This window comes from Schistocerca nitens, chromosome 9 (assembly GCF_023898315.1).
Source record: "Schistocerca nitens isolate TAMUIC-IGC-003100 chromosome 9, iqSchNite1.1, whole genome shotgun sequence".
Lineage (NCBI taxonomy): Eukaryota > Metazoa > Arthropoda > Insecta > Orthoptera > Acrididae > Schistocerca > Schistocerca nitens.
The window spans coordinates 2,464,946-2,492,645 of NC_064622.1; the positions used below are offsets into that span (position 1 = coordinate 2,464,946).

The 27,700-nt window shown below is 43.9% G+C and overlaps 1 protein-coding gene across 1 annotated transcript in view; it reads left to right on the forward strand.

Annotated features, from left to right (window-relative positions):
* Positions 1 to 27,700, forward strand: part of LOC126203230 (glucose dehydrogenase [FAD, quinone]) — a 142,129-nt gene that overhangs the window by 72,213 nt on the left and 42,216 nt on the right. Inside the window, exon 3 of the mRNA XM_049937475.1 lies at positions 22,189 to 22,446. Within this exon, the coding sequence (XP_049793432.1) occupies positions 22,189 to 22,446 (258 nt within the window). The remainder of the gene's footprint in view (positions 1 to 22,188; positions 22,447 to 27,700) is intronic.

Sequence of the window (27,700 nt, forward strand, 5' to 3'; positions counted from 1 at the left end):
TCAACGGTAAAAAGCCGTAATAACCGGTATACTAGGACGCACCCTCCTCCATGCGCTTCCCAGAGTATAGATGTAGTAGTAGGTGAACAAGTGCTCATAGCTCTCAAGGGACACATTTTAGAGTACAAAAAATGGTTCAAATGGCTCTGATCACTATGGGACTAAACGTCAGAGGTCATCAGTCCCCTAGAACTTAGAACTACTTAAACCTAACTAACCTAAGGACATCACACACATCCATGCCCGAGGCAGGACTCGAACCTGCGACCGTAATGGTCTCGCGGTTCCAGACTGTAGCGCCTAGAACCGCACGGCTACTCCGACCGGCTTCAGAGTACATATTTTCTTGACATGTTCTACTTGTTTTGGTCCACACTACCATTTCTCATAATTTGGAATACCCGCGTAGATATGAAATAGAAATACCATAAAAGCTTGATCATTTTGTGGGATACTGGGAGATTGTAGTGTGTCTACAAAAGAGACTGGATACAAAACGATTGTACAGCCGATATTTATACAGCGTTCCAGTGTGTGGGACGCATATCACGTCGGACTAAAATGGGGCATCGACTATATACTAAGACGAGGGGTGCGAATGTTTAAATGTTAGCTTCGCTGGAGAAAGAGTGCAAGAGAAATGCTGAAAAATCGTAACTAGAAGAGACTGTAAGTGAGACGCCTTACATCTTATTACGACTTGGTAAGTAACCCGTCTTTCAGATCCGAAAGTGCTGCTGCTGCTGCTGCTTCTTAAGGATTTGAATAAACTAAACAGCTAAAGTCATCAACCTCTTATTCACGCTCCCCCTCCACCCCTCTTTCCCAGGGACAAAATCTGTGTACCCCAACTGTCTGTGTCTAGAATTAATGCCATGAGCAAGTGTGAGAATGTGTCCTAAATGTTTACGTAACGTGTATCTGAGTCGGGACCGGCATTCAGCTAGTGGGATGTGGGAAACCGCCTGAAATCCACGTCCACGCTGGCTGGCTGACCAGGCCTCCTTGTTAAGCCGCGAGGCGGTTTCCATCCAGGTAAGCCGTTTCTCCCCGAGTCACGGAAGTGGTGCGTTAACACGCGTGGCTATCAGGGCAGAAGCTCCTAGTGTTGCTCGGCCGCTACGCATCTCCCCCGTAGGTATCTTGAAGACAAAATCAGACAAATAGGACGGCTATCCAGTAAGTAACAGATGTTTTGAAACAAAAAATTAACATTATGAAAAAACCAAATTTTATTATATGCACACTCTTAAGCTATTTCTCTACATAATCGCCATTCAAAATGAGGCACTTACCATTCCGTGGCGCAAGCTTTTCAGTACCGTTTCTGCATAAATATGCCGCCTGCGATTGGAGTCACTGGTTTATAACGGCACGCAGTTCGGCGTCAGTATCAAAGCGTCGAGTAGCGAGCCACGTCTTCATAGCTGGGAACAGGCGGTAGTCGCTCGCCACAAAATGCGGTCTGTGTGGTGGACGATGAGACACCTCCCGTCCAAAACACCGCCCCGTACGATTGGCCGTGTGTGGACGTGCGCTGTCGTAAAAAAACCAAAACTTTCGCGCTAAGGTTTCGCCGACGCTTGTTTTGTAGCGCACGCCGTAACTTCGCCAATGTTTGACAATACCTCTCTGCTGTGCCATTTTAAGGAAATCAGTGAGAATCCGTGCCTGTGAGTCACAAAACACAGAAGTCATGATCTTTCTCGCTGACAGCGTTTGCAAACACTTCCTCGGTTTCTTGGCAGAATTTATGTCACCACTTCATGGGTTGCCTTTTTGTTTCACAAGTGACGTGCTTCATCCAAGCCTCGTCCCCAGTTACGATACGATCGCGAGCCTTGTTATTATTTTTCTCGTAATCTTCGAAGGAGGTCAGTGCTGAAGCCAGCCTCTGTTTTTAGTGGTCTTCCGTTAGGATTTTGGGAACACACCTAGCGCAAACTTTGTGGTAACCATGTTTCACACTTTCATGCACCGAACTCCGTGAAATGTAGGGAAAATCCCGTAATCGTCAAACGGTGATTTTCACGAGTTTTGCCGTTGATTTTCATCACCACTTTCTCAGTCAGAAGGCTCGGCCTACCACCTACGGTCCTCATCGTGAACATTGTTGTGGCCATTTTTAAGCTAATAAAGGTCGCTATAAGTTTCATCTGGTTTGCAGTTTTTTGCAACGAAAACTTTATTATGGAACGCACCTCACATGTGGCGGGATTTTCTATTGCAGTGCACATATTAACACGTCATGAAAAGCAAAGTAGCAGAGACATAGACCACACGCTGCCATCGCTGGATGCGTGATTGTAGGAAGGTTATGGCATCAAGATGGCGGCTGTAGCTCCGCCGCAGACGCGAGAGACCAAGACGTCTGCTACTTTCTGGATAACGCTCGTAACAGCTCGAACACAGGCGTACAGGAAATCGTTCTGACCACGCTTCTTCATCTGAGAATGGGACATAACATACGGCACAGTAAAATGCACACTCTAAGATACACTTTACAGCAGTGCATGTACTGCAGATGCCTATGCAGAAACATCAATAAGATCGATAAGATTGTGATTTCAATTTTTTTTTCTTTTGCATGGTAATTACTGCATGATCTCTATCTGCGTGAATATCAAAGATATTTTTAAATCTATCTCGATTAAACAATGTGAATTGTTCTGAGGCTAATCTACTATTTCAAAGTCCTATTACGACTGTTATATGATTCTTCTCTCTGATTTATAAAACAAGTTTTGGAAATTTCGATATCGTTAAAACGCAACATAACGCCAGCTGGCTTAAGGTGCCCGAGTAATGTTGTGTGCATGTTGTTTCGCGCCAATTGCGTTTCCTGCTGTATGCTAGAGAAAGGCGCCCGGCGAACAGGAAAACAAACCAAGTTAGCCAAGATGTTTGCAGAGCAAACACCCGAAGGAAAGTTGCGTACAGTGAGAGTTGGCACTTCGCTGTTCTATGAATATTGATGTAACGCCTATCCTAGAAGAGTTGCAGCAGAAGCGTACTTTCCAATTTCAACTGCATGTAACACGTTACTTTACATTCTACGCTGTGCGTAATGCTTACTCATCGCCGAACTGTACAGTCATCTTCTTTTGCGACGCCCACTTGAGGCGCATTGTTTCAAAACGTATTAAATGCAACCGAGGTCAAAATACAGTTCGCTGCGTTTTCACCCAAAATGCGGTATGCTCTTTGGCGTTGTTGACTCAGATCGGCTCATTTCGTATTCTTTCGCAGTAGTAATTTAGTGCCGAAAAAAATGAATCGGATCAAATAGTATTATTTACTCTTGGAAGAGCCTTCGAAAGAAAATAGAATGACAATTAGGGCTGCGGAAACTAAAAGACACCGTCAGTAGGAAGCTCAGTGAGTAATAACACCTGATGTACTTTATGAATTACCATTTCGAATGAAATTTGTAATGTCGGTGCACTGATATGTTATCCGTGTTGGGAAAGTTCATAAAGACATACTTTTATAGTTTGACTGAGCTTTACTATATGTAGGTATGGCGTGAGCAGATGTATTTCACTTTAGATACTTCACCCGATTCACATTTAAGTAATTTAGAGCCGTCTTGTAATCAAGAAAGCAGATTCAGCTGTAGAAGCATTCCAGTATTCTACCTGGGAAAACAAAACAAAAAATTAGTTTACACCGCAACGAACAAAGTGGAACAAGATCGCAGACTCAGTTATTTGATGAAAGTTACTTGTGCAAAACCACGAAGAAATGGGAAGTATTATGCAGCACAGCGCAATCTAAATTCCATTGTTGTGCCGTATGAGGTAGGTTAAAGTGTTGTTTATAATACTGCTACTAAACCGTAAACTGTTATGCTGTTTTTGAAACGTCTATATAATTCTGCAGCAAACAGCTGGGCAACTCATTATTGAGAACAATAAAGAGACTGACTACTCATCCTTCTCTTACATGGGGAAGAAAGACTAAGTGCAAGACTGTAGCACACATCGATCTACCGTCTCGAACATGTTAATAACTTCATTTTCTTACGTGATGGTCTACCTCCAATAATAAAATCAATAAAAAATTGAAATGAACGTTTCAAACCATATTATGTGAAAACATGATTGCACGTAAGCATATTTTGTTCAGTGAACTGGTTCAAACCGTAGTAAGTGCAATTTGAAAATTAAAATTGCGCCTTCATGCACCGGGGAAATGATTTCAATCACGAATAATTCTGCAACATAATCTATGTCCTGCCGTCGAGAATTTTGACATATTTCATTCGGTTACGAAACGAAACGCTTCTTTGGCTTCCTGTAAATTATAATCCGTGTACGTAATACGATTTAAAACAGTGCTCATCATTTAGAAGCCCATGTACGATTAACAGTTCGAAGAAAATAATAGCTTTTTTTAATGTAGTGCTGCAAGAGAATGATGATACTTAGGTAGGTAGGTCCAATAACTGAAGAATAGGTTCTGAAACAGAATGAGAACAATAGAAATTTATGACACAACTTGACGAAACGGTTAGACTGCTGGGACAAGTCCTGAAGCATCAAGGAATAGTAAGTTTAGTAACTGTGGGAAGTGTGGAGAGTAACAGCTGTGGAGGGAGGCCAAGGTTCTGTCACAGCAAGCAGGCCGAAGTGGATGCGGGTCGCATTAGCCGTGTAGAGCTGATGACACACTAGCGTGGAGAGCTGCATCAGACGCGTCTCCGGACTGAAGACCGCAACAGTAACAGCCTCGTTACCGTTATTTAGCACACAAGACACAAACGTGGTCGTGCGGTAGCGTTCTCGCTTCCCACGCCCGGGTTGCCGGGTTCGATTCCCGGCGGGGTCAGGGATTTTCTCTGCCTCGTGATGACTGGGTGTTGTATGATGTCCTTAGGTTAGTTAGGTTTAAGTAGTTCTAAGTTCTAGGGGACTAATGACCATAGATGATAAGTCCCATAGTGCTCAGAGCCATTTGAACCATTTTAGCCAAGACACAGATGTGAGGAACGCAATCTACAGGAAAGTGATTCGGGACTCAAGCTCACTTCATCTGGCTACCTGCGTTCTATCCTTCATACACTCACACTTAATAAAATACGAAAAAGTCATATAATAAAAACAAAAAAATGGCATTCGGACATTAAGTACTCGGCTTATTTCCAAATGAGCAACAAGTGATACTACGTCTCGTTTGTCCATACTATCATCCATCAAACAAAGTACTCCTTTCCTACAGTGATAATATCAGCCATACCTGCTTCAAGTCACACCAGCTGCCTTCCTGTGCACTGAATAACTTCGTAAACGAATTTACGGCTCCAGCTAGCTCCACTGAGCCATCTGCTGTTCCAAATTTGTTACAGGGGACTTGAAGATGTTATTTATGTGAATATATCATATTTACGCTAATCTGAAGAAAGATCCATAAACCCGTTGAAGAAAGCGCCAGCACTGTCTCCCGTATGTACAATAAGCACATTATCGAATCTGACTCGGTGAACTGCTGTTTCTAGTTCTTCAGATAGGTCAAATTTCCTTCCTCTCTTCTCTACGTGCATCACCTCTAAATCCTCTTCAATGCCTTTTAGCGGGTAACCTGCTTCATATATATGTTTGGCTATCACCGATTTACCATAATTGTCCAGTCTGAAGATGTCTACGTGTTCATTATATATATAATTTACTTTTCCTATTCCCAACCTAGCTTGACCTACCTGAAGAACTCTAAGTAGCAATTCACTAAGATATATCCAATAACGTGGTTACTGTATGTATGGGAGAGAGCGGTAGCGCTTTCTTCATCGGGTTTATGGATGTTTTCCCAGGTTAACAGCAGTAAGATATATTTGCACAGATAACTAATGGTATATTGTTTTCTTCAACCCTCCGTAACATCTCTAGATTGACTGATGGCCCAGTGCAACCAGTTGGCCCCTTATACCCGTTCACAGAGCAGCTGGTGTGACTTGGAACAAATGTGGCCGGTAATACGGAAGCAGAATGGCAAATATGCTTTCCATAGCCTCAATATATGTACGTAGTGGTCCAGACAGGTTCATAACATTTCGAAAGTGTTTTTGACGGAATAAACTGTTTGCGTAATGTTGAAAGCATTTTTGCCATTCTGCTTCTGTATTACCCACAAAGACACATTCCATCCTTTTAGTTAGTTTCATCATAGTTTTCTACAGTTACATAAACTGCTTACTGCTCCGCAAAGACGATTCTGGAACGCGTGGCTTCCTGCCTGACCGCGCTCCTCTTCACAGAGCACAGACGTCATGTGAAATCGCATACCTTGCATTTCTACTGGCTGCTTTCTTTTCAGCCACTCCTTGCGTATACTTAATGTCACCTCCCTTCTCAACGACATATACAGCTGCTTTTACAGTAGTTACATCAACTGACTCCACCTTTGATGGCGTAAACAGTATCAGGGTGGCGGTGACATCTATCTCTCAAAAATCATACTAAGAGAACAGAAACGCCTAAAGCCGAAAATAAAAGTAAAGAAAAAGGCTACATTGTGCGTGTTCTTAAAATCATAAGCTTCGCTATAGATGAATATACAGCTTTCAGATACATACCGTACACGATTTCCTAACTATCACTAGAAAAAATTAATACAGACGTAACTCAATATCATACCCTTATTATTATGTTATCACTATAACTAAAGGTTATGCAAGATTATGCTGTTATGCAAAACCCATCCCGCTCTACATCTCTGTGTGTACTCAGCAACTGACTGTGTGGTGTGTGGCGGAGAACAAACACCAATATTCCCTAAACACAATAAAACAAGACCTGCCTGATGAAAGACTGGACTGTACAACCCGCTAACTTTATTGGGTTCATAGAGCTCTAGTCACCTGAAATTACTGTTCGTTTCCGCTTTATTAGCATTATCTGAAGTTAATAGATTTGTTAAAAGTTTCATAATTCTGCTCATACCATTGTTATTGCAATTGTAATTTGTCTTTTGAGAACTACTCAGGAAAACTACGGAAACAAAAGTAACCTTTCGGGATCAGGATTCATATAGCGGCGGTAACATTTCCGTTACATTTAGAGGCGGGATAACAATCGATTGCCGCTCTCCATGTCAGTTTATCCTGTGCAAGCCTCTTCATCTCTGCATAACTACAAGCATTTTAACCTGCTGACTGTATTCAAGCCTTGGTCTCCCTCCACAATTTTTACCGCAACATTTCCTTCCATTATCAGCTGACAAATTTGTTGATGCCTCGGTATGTTTCCTATCAACCGATCCCCTCTTTTATTCAAGTTGTGCCACAATTTTTTTCTCCCTGTTCTATTCACTACCTCGTCATTTGTTATTCGATCTATGCAACGCAACCTCAGCATTCTTCCACAGCACCACATTTCAAAAGCCCCTACTCCCTTCTTGCCTGAATTGGCTATCGTCCACGTTTCATTTCCATACAAGGCTACTCTCCAAACAAATGCTTTCAGAAAAGACTTCTTAATACTTAGATTTATTTTATATGTTAACAAATTCCTCTTTTTCAAAAATATTGTTCTTGGCAGTATGCATGTTGTATCTTCCCTACTGCGGCCATCATCGGTTACTTTGCTGCCCAAACAGCAGAACTCGTCTACTACTCTTGGTGTCTCATTTCTTAATCTAATACCCTCATCATCGCCCAATTTAACTTGATTACATTCCATTGCCCTTGTTTTTGATTCATTTTACAGTCACTTTTCAACACACTATCCATTCCGTTCAACTGCTTTTCCAAGTTTTCTGACAGAATTAAAATGTCATCGGCAAACCGAAAAGTTTTTATTTCTGCTCCCTGAACTGTAATTCACTTTCCACATTTCTTCTTGGTTTCTTTTTCAGCCTGCTCACTTTACAGAGTGAATAACATGGGGGGTAGATGACAACCTTGTCTCATAAAATTTTCATGTCCGCCGACTCATAACTGGAGTCTGATTTCTGTACAAGTTGCAAATAGCCTTTCGCAGGTTTGCTTTTCTTCAACCTATCTATTAAAATAGAGTCACCGTTTTTCTTCCCGTGTTCCTACATTTCTCCAGAACCCAAAATGATCTTCCCCTACGTTGGCATCTACCAGTTTTTCCATATTACTATAAATAATTCGTATCACTATTTTGCAACCGTGACTTATTAAAATAATATTTCAGTAGCATTCAAATCTGTCAGCACTTTCCTTCAAATGGTTCAAATGGCTCTGAGCACTGTGGGACTTAACTGCTGTGGTCATCAGTCCCCTAGAACTTAGAACTACTTAAACCTAACTAACCTATGGACATCAGACACATCCATGCCCGAGGCAGGATTCGAACCTGCGACGGTAGCAGTCGCGCGGTCCCGGACTGAGCGCCTTAACCGCGAGACCACCGCGGCCGGCAGCACTTTCCTTCTTTAGAATTGAAGTTAATACATTCTTCTCGAAGTCTGAGCGTGTTTCGCTCGTCTCATAAATCTTGCATACCAAATGGAGTAATTTTGTCCAAGGATCATAATAATTTTGAGGGAATGTCGTCTACTACAGGAGTCTTGTTTCTGCTTACGTCTTTCATTCCTCTGTTAAGTTCTTCTCGCAGTATCGTACCACCCATCTCGTCTTGACCTACTTCCTCTTTCCTTTCTGCAATATTCCCCTGATGTTTATTCCCCTTATAGAGACGCCTTCCACCTTCCAGTTTCTTTGCTTAGTACTGGCTTCACATTTAAGTTCTTGACATTCATACACTTGGTGCTCTTTTCTCCAAATGTCTCTTTAATTTTCCCACAGGCGGCGTGTGTCTTTCCTCTAGTTATGCATGCTTTCATAGCATTGCATTTGTCCACTGGCCATTCCTGCTTAGCAGTTTTGCACTCTCTGTTAATCTCATTTTTTAGACGTCTGTATTCCCTTTAGCACGCTTAATTAACCGATTATGTTATGTGAACAGGGTGAACCAGAACTCTACCCACCAGCTTTCAGAAACTGTTGAGGGTATCTTTTGAATATTTAGTTATAAAGAACCCGTGGTTTCGTGCGGCTTGTTACAGAGTTACTGTATTTCGTTTGGTTTCATGCCCCAATTAGCTTTGTATCTGTATTGCACTGAAACCAGAGCACAACAGTGGAAATGTCGATGGTATGCCCTGCGTTGTTTTCATTCGCTCAGGGTACCTGCCGACAGTAAATCTAGGCTCTACTTCAAGTCGACAACTCCGCACTTCTAAGCAGAATTAAACATCTAGAACCAGTAACTTGAATGAACTGTTACGTCATCACGCGACAGCTCTTAATTAACATCTAGGCACCTGTGTAATGCAAAGTACTGCTTGCCTAATATTCCTGCGCTACTGTAGCATTAGGCAAGTCTCTTTCTCGGTACTAGAAAGTTACATTTTTCAGACCGCTAACACAGTCCATTACTTATAATGAAATAAATATTTCCCCTCCCGGATTTAGAGGAAACTAAGCGTGACAGCACACGGCGCAGGACTCTTCAGTCCCGCTGACACGGTATCGAGCGCACAGACCGTCCCTTTGCTCATTTGTGTAGTTACCTGTTTGTCAGATGTGCCGTGTCCCTTGTAGTTTTACAGGCTTATGGAAAGTTTTATTGTTCAATGTAAGGGGACGGGATTAGAATCAAGTGACGTTCAGTTTGCTGTCAAGTAGCCGATCTGACCTGAAACTGCCGTCAGTGTTTCGTGGTCCATCTTGCTAGCGTTCTCTCTCTCTCTCTCTCTCTCTCTCTCTCTCTCTCTCTCTCTCACACACACACACACACACACACACACACACACACACAGCAACATTAATCCACATTCATAGGCATTTTAATTATTGAAAACGTGCATTTCGAGTGGAGTAAGAGAAGTTAATTACAATAAAGTAATTACGTTCGACAGCTACAGCGGCTGGGAGTACAGTTGTGTCAAAACAGATTGCATTGTCGCACAAGCTAAGTCTATTTACGGTTTTACTATAGCTACCAAGATCTACATCGATACCTACGTGACTGCTCAGCATTTCGCACTTAGTTACCTGGCAGGAGGCGCATCGAACCTCTTTCAGGCTGTTTCTCTACCGTTCCAATCTCTAACAGTATGTGGGGAAAACGAACATCTGTACCTTTCCGTGCGAGCTGTCATTTCTCTTATTTTATTACGATAATCATTTATTCCTACATAGGTGTGAGTTAACAAAATATTTTCGTATTCGACTGAAAAGGTGGTCGTGAAAAGATGTCGCCACAACGATAGAAAAACAAGTTTGTTTCAATGGCCGCCATTCCAACTTTGATACTCTCTCCCGTATTTCTCTACAATAAAAAGCGAACTGCTCATCTTTGTAATCTCTCGTTGTCCTTCGTCAATCCATCTGGTAAGGATCCCACTGTGCAGAAGACGGACGAGCGTACTGTAAACAGTCTCTTTGAGCGTTCCGGCAATAAAACGCAGACTTTGGTTTGGCTTCTCCGCAACATTATATATGTGATCGTTCCAGTCCAAATTTTTCGCAACTGTAATCCCTAGGCATTAAGTTGAAGTGAATTACCTCGAGATTTGTGTGTCCCACTTTTCGTTGTCTAGCGTCAATGGTCATTTTCCGCACCATGTAGATATCTTGTCCAAATCATTTTGCAATTCGTTTTGAACTTCTGATGACCTCAGTAGACCGTTAGCGAACATTTAAGAAGGCAGTTACAAGAAAGGAAAAAACATACGAATTTCACAAAGTATCTTCAGTACTCCAACCGAGAGTAACGTAATAACAATTGCGACCATTTGCAGGCTCTATTTCTTGTGTTATCGTAGTGATGGTCAGCATGGTAAGAAATATTTACGTTATAGTACTCTCGCTCCGTCGTTAATAAAAAAGCGGAATATAACACTGACTCTGCACTATCTTAGATGCAAATAGAGCAGAGTACAACATTAAATAATATGTACTGTATAGCTATGAAAATGTGCAATAAGGAATTCAGTGACTACTTTACCTTAAAGCATACAATTTAACGTTAACTTTTCCCACAGAAACAGAACATTAGTCGCGTAGCACTGACCGCATGTGTACAGGTCGAAATATTACTACGTACTAGTCAAAGTGCGATTTATGCGGGACACTGATGAGAGGAATCGTACTTGCGTCCTACTCTGGAAAATGTCTTACCCAATAGTCAGAAGAAGACTGAGACAATCCATGATCTGTTATCTTAAATAAATGAAAGACAGAATTACATCGAACGATGCAATTCTAAGTCTTCAGCAGCTACTGTGGCTGCAATGATTAAGGAATCCTAGCAGATGTATTCTAGCAGTAAAAAATAAGTTTAAAACATTGCATCAGACTGTTTCGTAAATCATGTACACAGATTTGGAGGGCCTAAAAGACTGTCTTGGGGAATGCCCGATATCGCTTCTATTTTACTCGTTGAAAAAATGTGTGTGAATTCCTAAGGTACCAAATTGCTGAGGTCATCGGTCCCTAGACTTCGGCACTACTTAAACTAACTTATTCTAAGAACAACACACACACCCTTGCCCGAGGGAGGACTGGAACCTCCGGCGGGAGCGCGGCCGTGCAGTCCGTGGCATGGCGCCTCAATCAGCGCGGCAACTCCTCGCGGCTTACTCCTTGACATTCCGTCAATTACTACCAGTAAATAACATTTAAACACACCCCAAGGTACATGGATATGTACTACTAATCAATTAATGTCCAAATAAATTTCTCATATCACTGAGATTTTGGAAGGTCTCTTCGTCTAGGTGTATCAGTTCCTCTGGCTTTGAGAAACATCTTCGAAATATGGTATGCTAAGGTCTTCGGATCTTTTGGTGGGACGTAAAACACGTTGAATGGCCTTAGCGTTTTCGTCGTCATCGTCAGGCTAGCAATAGCGTGATTGAGCCAGGCCGTCTGGCTGTTGCTCGAAAAAGTTTGACAGCAAAATTCTTGTCAGAACATTCACAACGGATTTATCAAGCAATATCTCCATTAGAAATGGAGACAGTGCGTAGGTGACCAGCACTGCAGATGTTCATAACACCGTACGAGATGTGATACTTCAAGCCATTTCCTCTGTCGTTTGTGCTTGTCGAGCTCTCGTCTACTTGGGATTTATCTAGTTCTGATACGTCAACTGGTGTTTTAGTTCCACCCGTCTCAATCTTTGTTATAAGAGTTGCTCTCCAGTGGTCTGTTGCCAGGAGCAAACAATTATCATGCTTCCCTAAATGTTTCTTTCAGAGGCTTTTCATTACAATTATCATCTATCACACATTATATTCATAAGTATTTTATTTCGCCGAGACGGTGTTTGGTAGTTGGGAAGGAGAGGAGGGTTTCAGGGATGGGCCTTTGTAACGATTCCTCTACATAAACGTCCGTTTTAATTGTTTGCTGGCGTGTCCTCCCCGATTCATCGGGGGACATTATCACACATCTCCTACATTTACTCTTCCACATATCGGGTCGTAGTTCTATAGATAAAAGAAAAACTTTTTTTTCTCTTTTCACGTAAACCACGACACTACTATACCGACCGACTCTTGTCTGTCTTCAGGTGGTCTCTCAACGCAGGCTATTTAGTCGCCTCCGTCAGTTTGCGCTTGCAGAGGGAAGGCAGTTTTTGCTCGGCCTGATGATGATGGCACGACATTTCTGTAATCGCCCTAAATGGGTGGTGGTCGGAGTCGACTAGGCTAATTTTAAGGGTGAATATTTTCCCCACGACGGACGGCGTTCTCCAACCACTGACGCAGAAAATTCTGAAAATGTTGCCAGGAAGCAGTACTTCACACTAGGTGCATTAGCGGGAGCAGGAAGTAGCCAATGAAAATGGTTACATTCTATTCCTGATTCCGGTTGGTCGGAAGACTAAACGTAAACAATATTGTGCAACGTTCTAGGATCTCGCGAAAGGGAAGAATAAGCCTGTAGCTCTCGTGGGATGGGGAAGCCCGGTGCCTTCTACGACGGAGTTGGTGTGTTCGTAATTTATTGCAGAAGTGTGGAGAGGGTGACCCTTCTTGTTGAAGTGCGTAATTTCTTGCAGCACGGTAAACTGAGAGAATCCCAGTGTGTGTTCTGGTGTGCGGGATGAGTACTGGATTGAGTCGTCCAGGTTTTCGAGTGTGCAGACACCTCACACTAGATTGTGGAGCCAGTACCCAGTTGGATAGTGGTGTTTTAGTAAACGAGACAGATATGGCGAAGATTAATATTTCTTTCCAGGAAAGTTGAGAGTGATATTTTTGTGCGACTCTTTCCCTACTGATTTTGAAACGAATCCCAATTTGTTGTACTGATCATCGGCGGGAGTTGCTAGTGCCTATTGTAGGCGGTGTTCTGTTAGCGGTGAACGTATTCTGGTCTGGTGGTCGCATTTCGGAATATTTCTGAATACAGTTGGGTTGTTGGAAGATTTTTAATTCTTGGCTTTGGACTGTGAGTAACGCTGTCTCACAGTTCAAAGTGAGGCTGTCGAACCGTACTTCGACTAATTTTACTTGTGCAGCAGTCCAGAGAAGTAACAGATGTCCGTCAATAAATGTTTCCTGTTGAAAACGTGCAGCCGTACGTCGCGTGGTTTGTGTCCGCGACTCACATCGCCAAGAGCGCGTGGATTCTGGAATGTTATCTGGCGCGTCACAACGGAACTCCAAGGCTCGGACGAGAGGAGCGTTTCACTGTTGTTAACGTTCTCATAAACTGATCGGTTACAGTCCTACAAGCACAGCTCTTAACTCTGTTCATCTTGCTCTACAACCCACTCAATTCCAGTGAGAACCTCAAACGCATGAGCGGCACACCAAACAGAGAACTTTGTTGCCGAACATGTGTTACAAGTGAGACAATGAAACACGTCCGCTATTCGTGCCAACTTGTTTCATAAGAGCACCACTCGCCTGTTCGCAAGGTATCGTATTTCTGACAGGCTGCTCCACCTCGCCGACTGCTGCAATATGGCTGCGTAGTCGCGAGTGTTATGTATCGTGGAGCACAGGAACTTAGTCTTGCAACAGCCAGCCAGACGCCGTAGCGCGAATTTCAGTCAAGGGAAAGCGTGGCCGAGGCGGAAGCCACACTGGTTTGTGTTTAGTTCGGACTCTGACCTGCTGTTTTCGTCTTGCTGCTGCACACGTTTAGGTGACAACTAACTTATTACGGTGGTGGTGGTGATTAGTGTTTAACGTCCCGTCGACAACGAGGTCATTAGAGACGGAGCGCAAGCTCGGGTTAGGGAAGGATTGGGAAGGAAATCGGCCGTGCCCTTTCAAAGGAACCATCCCGGCATTTGCCTGAAACGATTTAGGGAAATCACGGAAAACCTAAATCAGGATGACCGGAGACGGGATTGAACCGTCGTCCTCCCGAATGCGAGTCCAGTGTGCTAACCACTGCGCCACCTCGCTCGGTCAACTTATTACGAAGCAAATTACCTTGTTCATATTAGTTTTTGCTTGTGTAATGAAATTAGGAACATGATGGTTTTTGCTTAACATTTGAAACTGTTTGCAATCGCTCACATAAGGCTGCCTATCTGGTAATCACTTGAATACTACCTTTCGCATATTTCTTATATTAAAATTTCCCTCTATGTGAGTATGGAACCACATTGTAACACCGAAAATGCAGGATGCATGGCACCTGCTACCGATATATACTTTTTTTTTGCTGAATTGTATGTAAATATTTGTAATTTAAATGCTTTCTTTTAATAAGTAAGGACATTGCTTCACTGTATGTGTAAATTTAAGTAGAAATCTGTTGACATTTCATTGTATTTATCTGTGTCTTACTGTGAAACTTATAAGCCCTGGGGAAAAGCCAAAGGAATTGTTATTTGCATCGATTAGCAACGATAACAGCAGTGCTTGTGCGGTGTAAAATCTTTGAGAGTTGTTGGGCGGAGTGCACGGAGAGAGGCAGGCGAGTTCCAGCGGTCCTACTGTGGAGTTAACGCTCTCGCACTAGAGAGGACCATTTTCGGCGGCGTCATGTACGCGTAGCAGGAGCAAGGGCAGTGGACAGGCGGAAGAGGCTGTATAAATTACGATTGCCCATCCCTGTAATTAGCCGTGCTCCACAAGATGCTACCGTCTTCAACAACAGCAGCAGTTCCAGCAACACAGATTCGTCGTCGGCTCCGAGTTTTGTCGTATGCACAGCACTGAAGTAAGACTGTTCATTTTGTTCATTGGTAGAAAGTATTAACGGCTAACCCACCAGCACAACTGAATGTGATTTTTGATTCATAAAATTTATTTAAATAATAATCAGTTAAGCTCAGGGCGATTGTGTCCTCATTGTCTTCAGACATTGTTACCAAGGAGGGTCCTTGTTCCTTTTTTTCCTTATATTCTAACTGAGCGTCATAAGAAACAAATTTAATAGTTACAGCCAGTTTATCAATGAATTATTTCACTTTTGAGAATTTTAGTCTTAGTCTACTTTCAATTAACTGTTGTACAACAGAGGCTTCAGTATGTGACTAAAGTAAAGCAATTTCATTTTTCAAATTTGAGAATCAATCACTGGAAAAAATCTAAATCTAAAGAATTGCACACATTAAGAGTGTGGAAGTTTTATTTATTTTACATATAGCTTGGAGCACATGGTGTTTGGTTTGGTACGTATTCTATTATTTATTTCTGTTCAAGTCAGTAAAAAAAGGCGCAGCTGTTCAGACAATAATTTGAAATCCAGCTTGCAAAACAAGTAACTGCAAAGTAAAAGTGCCTGCTTTTTTTTTAATTTCTTTGATGAAATTACGTTGAGGTCACTGAAAGTCATTGTTCACGTAACGAAGTTCAATACTAACATACAGTTTAACTGCATATTTTTAAATCATTACTCGATTTTTTTTCAAAATTTAATGACAAATATAATACATGTTTTTCTTTCCCATCATCTTGTACAAGATTTTCGATGTAAATTACCCTAGTGGGCTGGCGACCATTAATTATTTCCTTTTCGTTCATTAGCGTAACTTTTGGATTGATGATCAGTGGTGCCCCTTTCCTGTCCAGTGCTGTTCGTGAGTGAATGCACAAAACAATTTTCACTTTTTGCAAATTATAACCCTGTTAGGTTTAATTACTTTTTATTTTTAGTAGACTTTTCCATCATAAGGGTCTGTTGTACACTTTCCTCCTACTTATCGGTATTATTTCTTCGAGAAAGATAGCCTTATGCAATTAGTAAAAAACTATTAGGCATACACGAGATCCACGGTCATATTTTATATCGCAAGCAGGATAGACCGATTAGTAAGGGGGAGGTTACAACGTGATTCTGCTTTTTAACGACGAATACTGGGTTTCTCATCCCTTTTTGTCTCATTTACGTCATTTTTTGCTACAATACATGCAGAGCCTCTGCATCGCCAAGCACAACGCTCCATGTAAAGCAATAATTTCAGCTCCACGATTACAAATGGCTTTACCATCTGTTGTTGAATGCAGTCCTACCGATAGCACCGACTTCAGATTAGTACTATATGCATAATTCGTCAACAATCATTAGAGCTTAAAAGTTCATTTTCTTGAATAGTTAGCTTCAGATCGTACAAATGGCAAAGAAATTTCCAATGCATGAATCCTCGTGTATAACAAGTGACTTTATTGCACGACACACCCATTAGCCTTTCATGATACCATGCTAATGTTAGTTAATCTGTTCTATTCAGAAACAGATCAGTCAAATTTAAGTTGCTTTTGCAGAAAAGTTGAAGGTAATGTCACTAAAAATTTTCCAAAACTGTTTCACACATGCTAATCATACTGTAGTTTCTCATTAAATCGCCCAGGAACAACAGCTATGTGAATAAGTGACGAAGAGACAGAAAAAGAACTGAAGTCGCTCAACACAGGAAAGGCCACATGAGCTGACGGGATATATGCTCCAGTGTATGCAGAGTATGGGAAACAACCTGCCCGCCCCTCTCACAGTAACAGTGGACCGTCGGTGTCTCTAGCAAAGCGTTGCTAATGACTACAAAAAAGCACACATTCCCGTTTTCATGATGTGTCATCGAACAGGCGCACAGAACTATAGGACTGCATTTTTGACGCCGGTCTGTTCTAGAATTTTGGAACTTGTTGTATGCTCGCATATTATGACATCTCCGGAGACCGAAAATCTGTTGCGTAGGAACCAACACGGGATCCGAAAAGAATGATCGTGCGAAACCCGGGTCGTCCTCTTCGTCCACAAGACACAGAAAGCAGTAAATACAGGCGGCCAGGTAAATAACGGCGTTCCTTGATTTCAGTGATGCATTCGACGCAGTTCGGCACTACCACCTAACGTACGAGCGTTCGAAGTATCAGAGCAACTGTTTGACGGGACTGAAGAGTTTGTAGCAAACAGAACACAGAATGCCATTCCGAAAGGAGAGATGTCTTCAGACGTAAATGTAGCTTCGGGCGTGCCACAGGGCAGTATTATGGTACTATGTGGATAACGTCGTAAGTTACACGGGGCTTTTCGTGGATGATGCTGTTGTGTACAGAGAAGTGGCGACGATAGAAAATTGTAGCGAAATGCAGGAAGACCTGCGGAGGAGGAGGTGGGAGAGGAGATCAGTGTTTAGCCTCCCGTCGACAACGAGGTCATTAGAGACGGAGCGCAGTCTCGAATGGGGAAGGAAATTGGCCGTGTCCTGTCAAAGGAACCATTCCGGCATTTGCTTGAAGCGATTTAGGGACATCACCGGGTGCGCTGACCACTGCGCCATCTGGCTCGGTCCTGCGGAGTTTCGAAGATTAGTCCGGGGAGTGACAACTGAGCCTCATCGTAGGGAGAGATCTGAAGTGTAACGGACACGTAAAACTAATCGCAGGAAAGACAAATGCTAGAGTGAGATTCATTGGAAGAACCCTCAGGAAAGTCAGGCAGTCGGTCACACAGCTTGAGGCTGTTGCCAATGGGCATCACTGTGGGAGTGCGGATGGGGGTTTGTCGGGGACGGCCAGCTCGTCCCACGCATCCCCCCATCGGACTACGACTGTGGCTGCCCGGGATACTGCCCACATTGAGGCTGATCCCTCCCCTGTGGTAGAGTGGGAGGTCATCTCGAGGTGTGGCAGGGGGCGAAAGACATTCCGGAGGGCTGAACGGAAGGCCTCTCCAGTTTGTCTGAGGAACTGGTTTCAGGCTCTGTCTCCGGCTGATACTGATGCTCGGCCGGAGATGGCTGCTTGTCCTGTTCCAGAGGTTGCCCCTCAGTCTGCAAGATCCGGGCAGTCGCAGAGGGTGGGCTTACTGGTAGTTGGGAGCTCCAACGTCAGGCGCGTAATGGGGCCCCTTAGGGATATGGCAGCAAGAGAGTGGAAGAAAACCAATGTGCACTCCGTGTGCATACCGGGGGGAGTCATTCCAGATGTGGAAAGGGTCCTTCCGGATGCCATGAAGGGTACAGGGTGCACCCATCTACAGGTGGTCGCTCATGTCGGCACCAATGATGTGTGTCGCTATGGATCGGAGGAAATCCTCTCTGGCTTCCGGCGGCTATCTGATTTGGTGAAGACTGCCAGTCTCGCTAGCGGGATGAAAGCAGAGCTCACCATCTGCAGCATCGTCGACAGGACTGACTGCGGACCTTTGGTACAGAGCCGAGTGGAGGGTCTGAATCAGAGACTGAGACGGTTCTGCGGCCGTGTGGGCTGCAGATTCCTCGACTTGCGCCATAGAGTGGTGGGGTTTCGGGTCCCGCTGGATAAGTCAGGGGTTGTGTGGCGTGGACTGGGCGGTTTTTTAGGTTAGATGGCCTCGGGCAAGTACAGAAAGGGCAACAGCCTCAAAGGGTGCGGGGCAAAGTCAGGACATGCGGGGACCAAGCAGCAATCGGTATTGTAATTGTAAACTGTCGAAGCTGCATTGGTAAAGTACCGGAACTTCAAGCGCTGATAGAAAGCACCGAAGCTGAAATCGTTATAGGTATAGAAAGCTGGCTGAAGCCAGAGATAAATTCAGCCGAAATTTTTACAGAGGCACAGACGGTGTTTAGAAAGGATAGATTGCATGCAACCGGTGGTGGCGTGTTTGTCGCTGTTAGTAGTAGTTTATCCTGTAGTGTGGTAGAAGTGGATAGTTCCTGTGAAATATTATGGGTGGAGGTTACACTCAACAACCGAGCTAGGTTAATAGTTGGCTCCTTTTACCGACCTCCTGACTCAGCAGCATTAGTGGCAGAACAACTGAGAGAAAATTTGGAATACATTTCACATAAATTTTCTCAGCATGTTATAGTCTTAGGTGGAGATTTCAATTTACCAGATATAGACTGGGACACTCAGATGTTTAGGACGGGTGGTAGGGACAGAGAATCGAGTGACATTATACTGAGTGCACTATCCGAAAATTACCTCGAACAATTAAACAGAGAACCGACTCGTGGAGATAACATCTTGAACCTACTGATAACAAACAGACCCGAACTTTTCGACTCTGTAAGTGCAGAACAGGGAATCAGTGATCATAAGGCCGTTGCAGCATCCCTGAATATGGAAGTTAATAGGAATATAAAAAAAGGGAGGAAGGTTTATCTGTTTAGCAAGAGTAATAGAAGGCAGATTACAGACTACCTAACAGATCAAAACGAAAATTTCTGTTCCGACACTGACAATGTTGAGTGTTTATGGAAAAAGTTCAGGGTAATCGTAAAATGCATTTTAGACAGGTACGTGCCGAGTACAACTGTGAGGGACGGGAAAAACCCACCGTGGTTCAACAACAAAGTTAGGAAGCTACTGCGAAAGCAAAGAGAGCTTCACTCCAAGTTTAAACGCAGCCAAAACCTCTCAGACAAACAGAAGCTAAACGATGTCAAAGTTAGCGTAAGGAGGGCTATGCGTGAAGCGTTCAGTGAATTCGAAAGTAAAATTCTATGTACCGACTTGACAGAAAATCCTAGGAAGTTCTGATCTTACGTTAAATCAGTAAGTGGCTCGAAATAGCATATCCAGACACTCCGGGATGATGATGGCATTGAAACAGAGGATGACACGCATAAAGCTGAAATACTAAACACCTTTTTCCAAAGCTGTTTCACAGAGGAAGACCGCACTGGAGTTCCTTCTCTAAATCCTCGCACAAACGAAAAAATGGCTGACATCGAAATAAGTGTCCAAGGAATAGAAAAGCAACTGGAATCACTCAACAGAGGAAAGTCCACTGGACCTGACGGGATACCAACTCGTTTCTACACAGAGTACGCGAAAGAACTTGCCCCCCTTCTGACAGCCGTGTACCGCAAGTCTCTAGAGGAGCGGAAGGTTCCAAATGATTGGAAAAGAGCAGAGGTAGTCCCAGTCTTCAAGAAGGGTCGTCGAGCAGATGCGCAAAACTATAGACCTATATCTCTGACATCGATCTGTTGTAGAATTTTAGAACATGTTTTTTGCTCGAGTATCATGTCGTTTTTGGAAACCCAGAATCTACTCTGTAGGAATCAACATGGATTCCGGAAACAGCGATCGTGTGAGACCCAACTTGCATTGTTTGTTCATGAGACCCAGAAAATATTAGATATTGGCTCCCAGGTAGATGCTGTTTTCCTTGACTTCCGGAAGGCGTTCGATACAGTTCCGCACTGTCGCCTGATAAACAAAGTAAGAGCCTACGGAATATCAGACCAGCTGTGTGGCTGGATTGAAGAGTTTTTAGCAGACAGAACACAGCATGTTGTTATCAATGGAGAGACGTCTACAGACGTTAAAGTAACCTCTGGCGTGCCACAGGGGTGTGTTATGGGACCATTGCTTTTCACAATATATATAAATGACCTAGTAGATAGTGTCGGAAGTTCCATGCGGCTTTTCGCGGATGATGCTGTAGTATACAGAGAAGTTGCAGCATTAGAAAATTGTAGCGAAATGCAGGAAGATCTGCAGCGGATAGGCACTTGGTGCAGGGAGTGGCAACTGTCCCTTAACATAGACAAATGTAATGTATTGCGAATACATAGAAAGAAGGATCCTTTATTGTTTGATTATATGTTAGCGGAACAAACACTGGTAGCAGTTACTTCTGTAAAATATCTGGGAGTATGCGTGCGGAACGATTTGAAGTGGAATGATCATATAAAATTAATTGTTGGTAAGGCGGGTACCAGGTTGAGATTCATTGGGAGAGTCCTTAGAAAATGTAGTCCATCAACAAAGGAGGTGGCTTACAAAACACTCGTTCGACTTATACTTGAGTATTGCTCAACAGTGTGGGATCCGTACCAGATCGGGTTGACGGAGGAGATAGAGAAGATCCAAAGAAGAGCGGCGCGTTTCGTCACAGGGTTATTTGGTAACCGTGATAGCGTTACGGAGATGTTTAGCAAACTCAAGTGGCAGACTCTGCAAGAGAGGCGCTCTGCATCGCGGTGTAGCTTGCTCGCCAGGTTTCGAGAGGGTGCGTTTCTGGATGAGGTATCAAATATATTGCTTCCCCCTACTTATACCTCCAGAGGAGATCACGAATGTAAAATTAGAGAGATTCGAGCGCGCACGGAGGCTTTCAGATAGTCGTTCATCCCGCGAACCATACGCGACTGGAATAGAAAAGGGAGGTAATGACAGTGGCACGTAAAGTGCCCTCCGCGACACACCGTTGGGTGGCTTGCGGAGTATAAATGTAGATGTAGAACAGTTGTTCGAGCAGTACCTGAATGCTGCTCGTCAGTATGGGATACTTACTCGATAGGACTGATAGACAAAATAGAGAATATCTAAAGAAGAGTGGCGCGTTTCTTTACAGCTTCTTTTAGCAAGCGGGAATGCTCAGCCAACTCCAATGGGAGACGCTCTAAGAGAGACGTTTCGCATAGCGGTGTGGTTTATTGTTAAAGTCCCAGGAGCGTAAGTTTGTAGAAGAATCAACCAATACACTGCTTCCTCCTATGTATAACTCGCGGAAAAGCCACGAAGATAAAATAAGAGAGATTGAAGCCCACACGGTGGATTATCCGCAGTCGTTCTCCCCGCGAATCGTGTGCGACTTGTACCTTCTGCCACACACCGTAAACTGGCTTGTGAAGTGTAGATATAGATGTGATGTAGATGTAGAGTCAGTTAGCGTTATCACAGAGTTCTGCTTGAAAATTAGCCATAAATCAGTTGGAAGGTGTTTCACAGTTTTTGTTGGGCATCTAAGTAAAGTTGACAGACAGCGCCCGGCTGTGCTCTGACGCGGTGCGGTGTGCCCGGCAGGTGCTGCGTCGCGAGTACGACTTCGTGGTGGTGGGCGCGGGCTCCGCCGGCTCCGTGCTGGGCGGCCGGCTGTCCGAGGTGTCCGGCTGGTCGGTGCTGGTGCTCGAGGCGGGCACCTACGAGTCGGAGATCACCGACGTGCCGCTGCTGTCGCTCTACCTGCACAAGAGCCGCTACGACTGGGGCTACCGCTCGCAGGCGCAGCCGTCCGCCTGCCAGGCCATGGAGGACAAGCGCTGCGTCTGGACGCGCGGAAAGGTACGCTCTCTAACACCACCACTCCCAACCCCTACCGTCTCACCGTCTGCTTCAGAGGTGTGCGTCTCATCCGAACCGCGGTGCGTTCAAGACCACATTAAAGCTTTTCCAGTGTCTCTATCATCCCAGCTTTCCTTTTTCCGTTTCCTCACGTAACTTTCATACAGCCAACATATTCGTCTCGTCAGAGTCAGCAACTGTACTGATATTTAAGAGAATTCTCATGTAATGCTCAGTCTAGGTTGCACATTTTTAATAACATTTTATGTTCCAGTCACTCAGGATCGTCTTCAGATCAAAGCAGTTGCGTTAGCAACGCGTCTTCTCTGCTCAGAACCACACACCAGAGTACTCTGATATATCATTCTGAGTAGAAAAGACAGGTTGCTGACATAAAGACTTAGATCTGAAGATGATCTCGATTGATCGAAACATGTAATATAATTTCAATGCGCAATAAATGAGAATTATCTTAAATCGCGTAACTTGACCCTGTTGCACCCCGGTCTTTCCCAGACTAGCCAACTTTGTCCCCACAGCTGATTCATTCTGTACAGCAGCCACATGTTTCTGTTTCCAAACCACTCCTTCCATTTGACAGGATCTTTATTTTACGACCAAAGATTATATTCTATTAATAATATTTACATTACTGTATTGACATAACAATTCCTACTTTCATAACCATTATTACTACTGTTACGAACTCATTTTAAGCGGTACGTCATTATAAGGATAAGGGATTAAACATAGAATTATACCAAGTTAAAGTACAGTGCACTATTTCAGCTCACCTACCTTACTAATCTGTCAGCTGAGCGACGGATGCAGCAGACTCTGTAGCTTGTTTACAGTCCGCTTTCTGATTACCGCAGGATGACGTGCACGGACTAACATTACATTTCCGGAACGCACCCGTATGCTCGTCAGGTGGCTGTTATGCCCGCCAGAGCCAGAATCCGAGGGAAAGTAGTGTTCTCCCCTCTCGTGTGTCGGTGATGCGCCGGTCTTTATCTAATCGTCCTAAATGGGCTGTGGCCCGAGCACGTATGGCGGCGGAAGCAGAAAATGGCCAAAGAAAATCCTTACTTTCTGCTACTGATTCTGAATGGCTCAAATGTTTAAATATTAAATACATTCCTGAAGGGGTTACGAGTTGGCCGGCAGCCTTTGCTGGTCAAGATGATGTCGTGTGCCCTTTAGGACGGAGTCAATGACGTAAAGTGTCTTCCTGAAGTCAGTAGTTTTTGATCCTGAGCGATCAGCCCATTTATTTTCTCATTACAGAAAGTCTTAGAAGAGTAGGAAGCGCGTTCCCGTGAGGCAGCTTGAAATTCTGCTTGCACGCGTTCTGGTTTTCTAGCGGGCGATGCTTTTAAGCGAGCTTCCGCCGTGCTGTTGGGCACTGCCCTTACATCAGATCGCGGAGCAAGTACTTAGCTGGAGAGTGATATTTCACTGAATGAAACGGACTCGACACGGTTTAATTGAAGCAAATGAATTCAGTTTTTTCCGCGCGAATTTGAATGTAGTGTTTTGTGAGACTTTTTCCGTTATTGACAGATAAACTGTATTTCTGTCTTGTTATGCTTCGGCGGAAGTTGGTAGGCGTCATTTGGGGGGCAGCGTATGTACCGTAACCGTGCTATACACGGTGTTCCAGAAATGTTACGAGAAACTTCGAGGGGTTGTCTTGAGGAACAAATCGAGGATAGGAACCCGCGGCCAGAGACGTCGCCCAGTGACGCCACAGAGCGCCGGCGCCTGCCGCCACCAGGCCGCGGCTTCGGCAGCAAACGTGGCTCTGTAGGCTGACGGAGCGTAGGCGGGACATCTCGCAGTGACGGCGGACCATTGCCACGATCGGTAGTGGACAAGACGTAACTATCAGCTGCATGAACTAACCTTTGAAATAAAGAGGTGGGCACAAGCGACGAGATCGTGACGTCCTAGTCCGCCCTCTGAACAGACTTTAACTTAGCCACCCACTTTTAAGGGGACCAGTAAGCGTGGCCTCTGAGACGCGATGGAAGTGACAGTTTTCATAATTCACATCTGTGAAATTTTCACAAATGTGAATGACAATTCACAGAGATAAACAGATAATATTCTTGATATAGGGCTATGCCAGTAAGATCAACCTGCAAATTCCTAACGCAAATAAACAAATAATGATCTTTCAACGAAGGGACTTCGTTAAATCAAAATTCTAATAAACGACAAAATTATCGCTAGATAAGAGTTACCTGTCATATGGGCTATAAAATCCCTTAACTACATGTAACTGATGTTCATCTTCAAACAGAAAAATTCGATGTGATGAAAGGTACAATGAAAACAATGCTACAAAAGGAACCGCTCTAAAATCAAATAAACCAATAGCTATATGGTGCGGACACTAGAATGTGGCAGTTACTCGCGAGTGTACACAAATTACAGCTTAACTCGTTCTCTCTCCCTCTATGACACACACACACACAAAAGCCTGCGTTCTGCCTCTGATTGACTAATCGGAACGGACCGATCGCCATGTCATCCCCTGCCAATGCCGGCACTGGACGCGGTCTGGAGCGGCGTGTGGTCAGCACACCGCCTTGCCCCCCGTTATCGGCTTCCTTGACCTTGAATCCGCAACTTCTCACTCAAGTGGCTCCTCGACTCGCATAACAAGACTGAGTGCAGTAAGGGAAATCAACCTGGGTCCTCCGCATAGGATCTAGGGACGCTGATCACTGAGCTGCGCAGACGCACACTTACACCCAACATATTCAACTATTTGCTGCAGATATTTTAGGTTCTGTTTTTGCTAATGACTCTTACCCTCTTTGCCTAGAGCACTTGGGAAGAGACTTTCGAATGACAAGCGTCAATACGTCTTTAACTGTGAGAGCTAGTCTTATGCGATCGGTGCTGCTATCTGGTGCTCAGTTATATAAATAAGCGTACAGAAACCGGCAACCGTTTCTTGCCAGTTGTTGGCGCAAAAAGGAGTAGTGGATTTTGTCTTCCTTTCTTCTAATATTTGATCTCTAGTTTCTAACAGATAATCCATTTCCTGTTATGTTAAAATACAGGTTTTGTTGTTACGCCTATCTATGCCATTAACACTCACGATTATATACGTATTATTTGTCTTAAGCAAAGCGCGTGTGTGTAATTTTCTACACTACTGGCCATTAAAATTGCTACACCACGAAGATGACGTGCTACACACGCGAAATTTAACCGACACGTAGAAGATGCTGTTATATGCAAATGATTATCTTTTCAGAGCATTCACACAAGATTTATCGTATCGCGACATTGCTGCTCGCGTTGGTCGAAATCCAACGACTGTTAGCAGAATATGGAATCGGTCGGTTCAGGACGGTAATACGGAACGCCGTGCTGGATCCCAACGGCCTCGTATCACTAGCAGTCGAGATGAAAGGCATCTTATCCACATGCTGTAATGGATCGTGCAGCCACGTCTCGATCCCTGAGTCAACAGATGGGGACGTTTGCAAGACAACAACCGTCTGCGCGAACAGTTCAACGACGCTTGCAGCAGCATGGACTATCAGCTCGGAGACCGCGGCTGCGGTTACCCTTGACGCTGCATCACAGACAGGAGCACCTACGATGGTGTACTCAACGACGAACCTGGGTCCACGACTGGCAAAACGTCATTTTTTCGGATGAATCCAGGTTCTGTTTACAGCACCATGATGGTCGCATCCGTGTTTGGCGACATCGCGGTGAAAGCACACTGGAAGCGTGTATTCGTCATCGCCATACTGGCGTATCACCCGGCGTGATGGTATGGGGAGCCATTGGTTACACGTCTTGGTCACCTCTAGTTCCCACTGACGGTACTTTGAACAGTGGACGTTACATTTCAGGTGTTTTACGACCCCTGCGAAACCCTACATTTCAGGAGGGTAATGCACGACCGCATGTTGCAGGTCTTGTACGGGCCTTTATGGATACAGAAAATGTTCAACTGCTGCCCTGACCAGCACGTTCTCCAGATCTCTCACCAATTGAAAACGTCTGGTCAATGGTGGCCGAGCAACTGGCTCGTCACAATACGCCAGTCACTACTCTTGATGAACTGTGGTATCGTGTTGAAGCTGCATGGGCAGCTGTACCTGTACACGCCATCCAAGCTGTTTGACTCAATGCCCAGGCGTATGAAGGCCGTTATTACGGCCAGAGGTGGTTGTTCTGGATACTGATTGCGTGAAAATGTAATGACATGTCAGTTCCAGTATAATATATTTGTCCAATGAATACCCGTTTATCACCTGCATTTATTCTTGGCGTAGCAATTTTAATGGCCAGTAGTGTATAATCCAACCCTGTTGGGATAATTTGACACAAAGACGCCGAGTTCGTCATTTTACTCCACTTCAGTTTCACACTAATGAAAGTAGGTAGCTAAATGAGACACGTTAACGTATATTTAATGAAAATAAGAATAACATAGTGCATCATTTTTATATGAATGCGTGCGTCTGTTCAGATGTCGAGAGCGCCCACCCTTAAAACAAGAAAGCTTTATGACGCGTACATAACGAAATGCTGTCAGTGCTGTTCGTAATGGAACTTCTGTCAGACTGAGCGCCATCCAGCACAGAATACCAGAGGCAAACATCTGTGCATAGTATGTGGTGAATTCGACAAAGATGGCGAGAAATGTTACTGGTGTATTTCCTGTGCTTTTTGGTGTCATTCTGAATGCAGTGGGTGGTACAGTACTGAAAACTATGACTGTGACTCCTGTCTCAAGAAGCGTTAGTTGGTTTACAGATACGCAAGAGACCAATTACTGAATTCGCTTATACTCGAGTCTTTTGTCACTATTTTATAAAAAATGCATTATTTTTTTGTATCTATTCCATACTCCATTAAGCTGATATTTTCGGTATTTCCCTTATCTAAATCAGGTTGTTCAGTGATCTGTTTAATAAATTAATATTAAATACATATATTTTGTGTTGTAAGATGTGTTGAATTAAATACCTTATACCAGTCGTTACGCTAATTTACCCCACTTACTGCCTCATATTACCCGGTGTGTCGGGTGAAATGACGCAATGCAGTGATGTCATAATTATCAGTTTTTTTCCCTAAAACGTGTAGCTGCGTATTTATGGTTTTAAGATATGTTACAGTAAATACATGCGGCTAACGCTATACGAAACGTGGAGCCTCTAGGTATTACAGAAGAGAGGTTACAGTTAACATGCCTTGTCGTTGCTGTGGTCTTCAG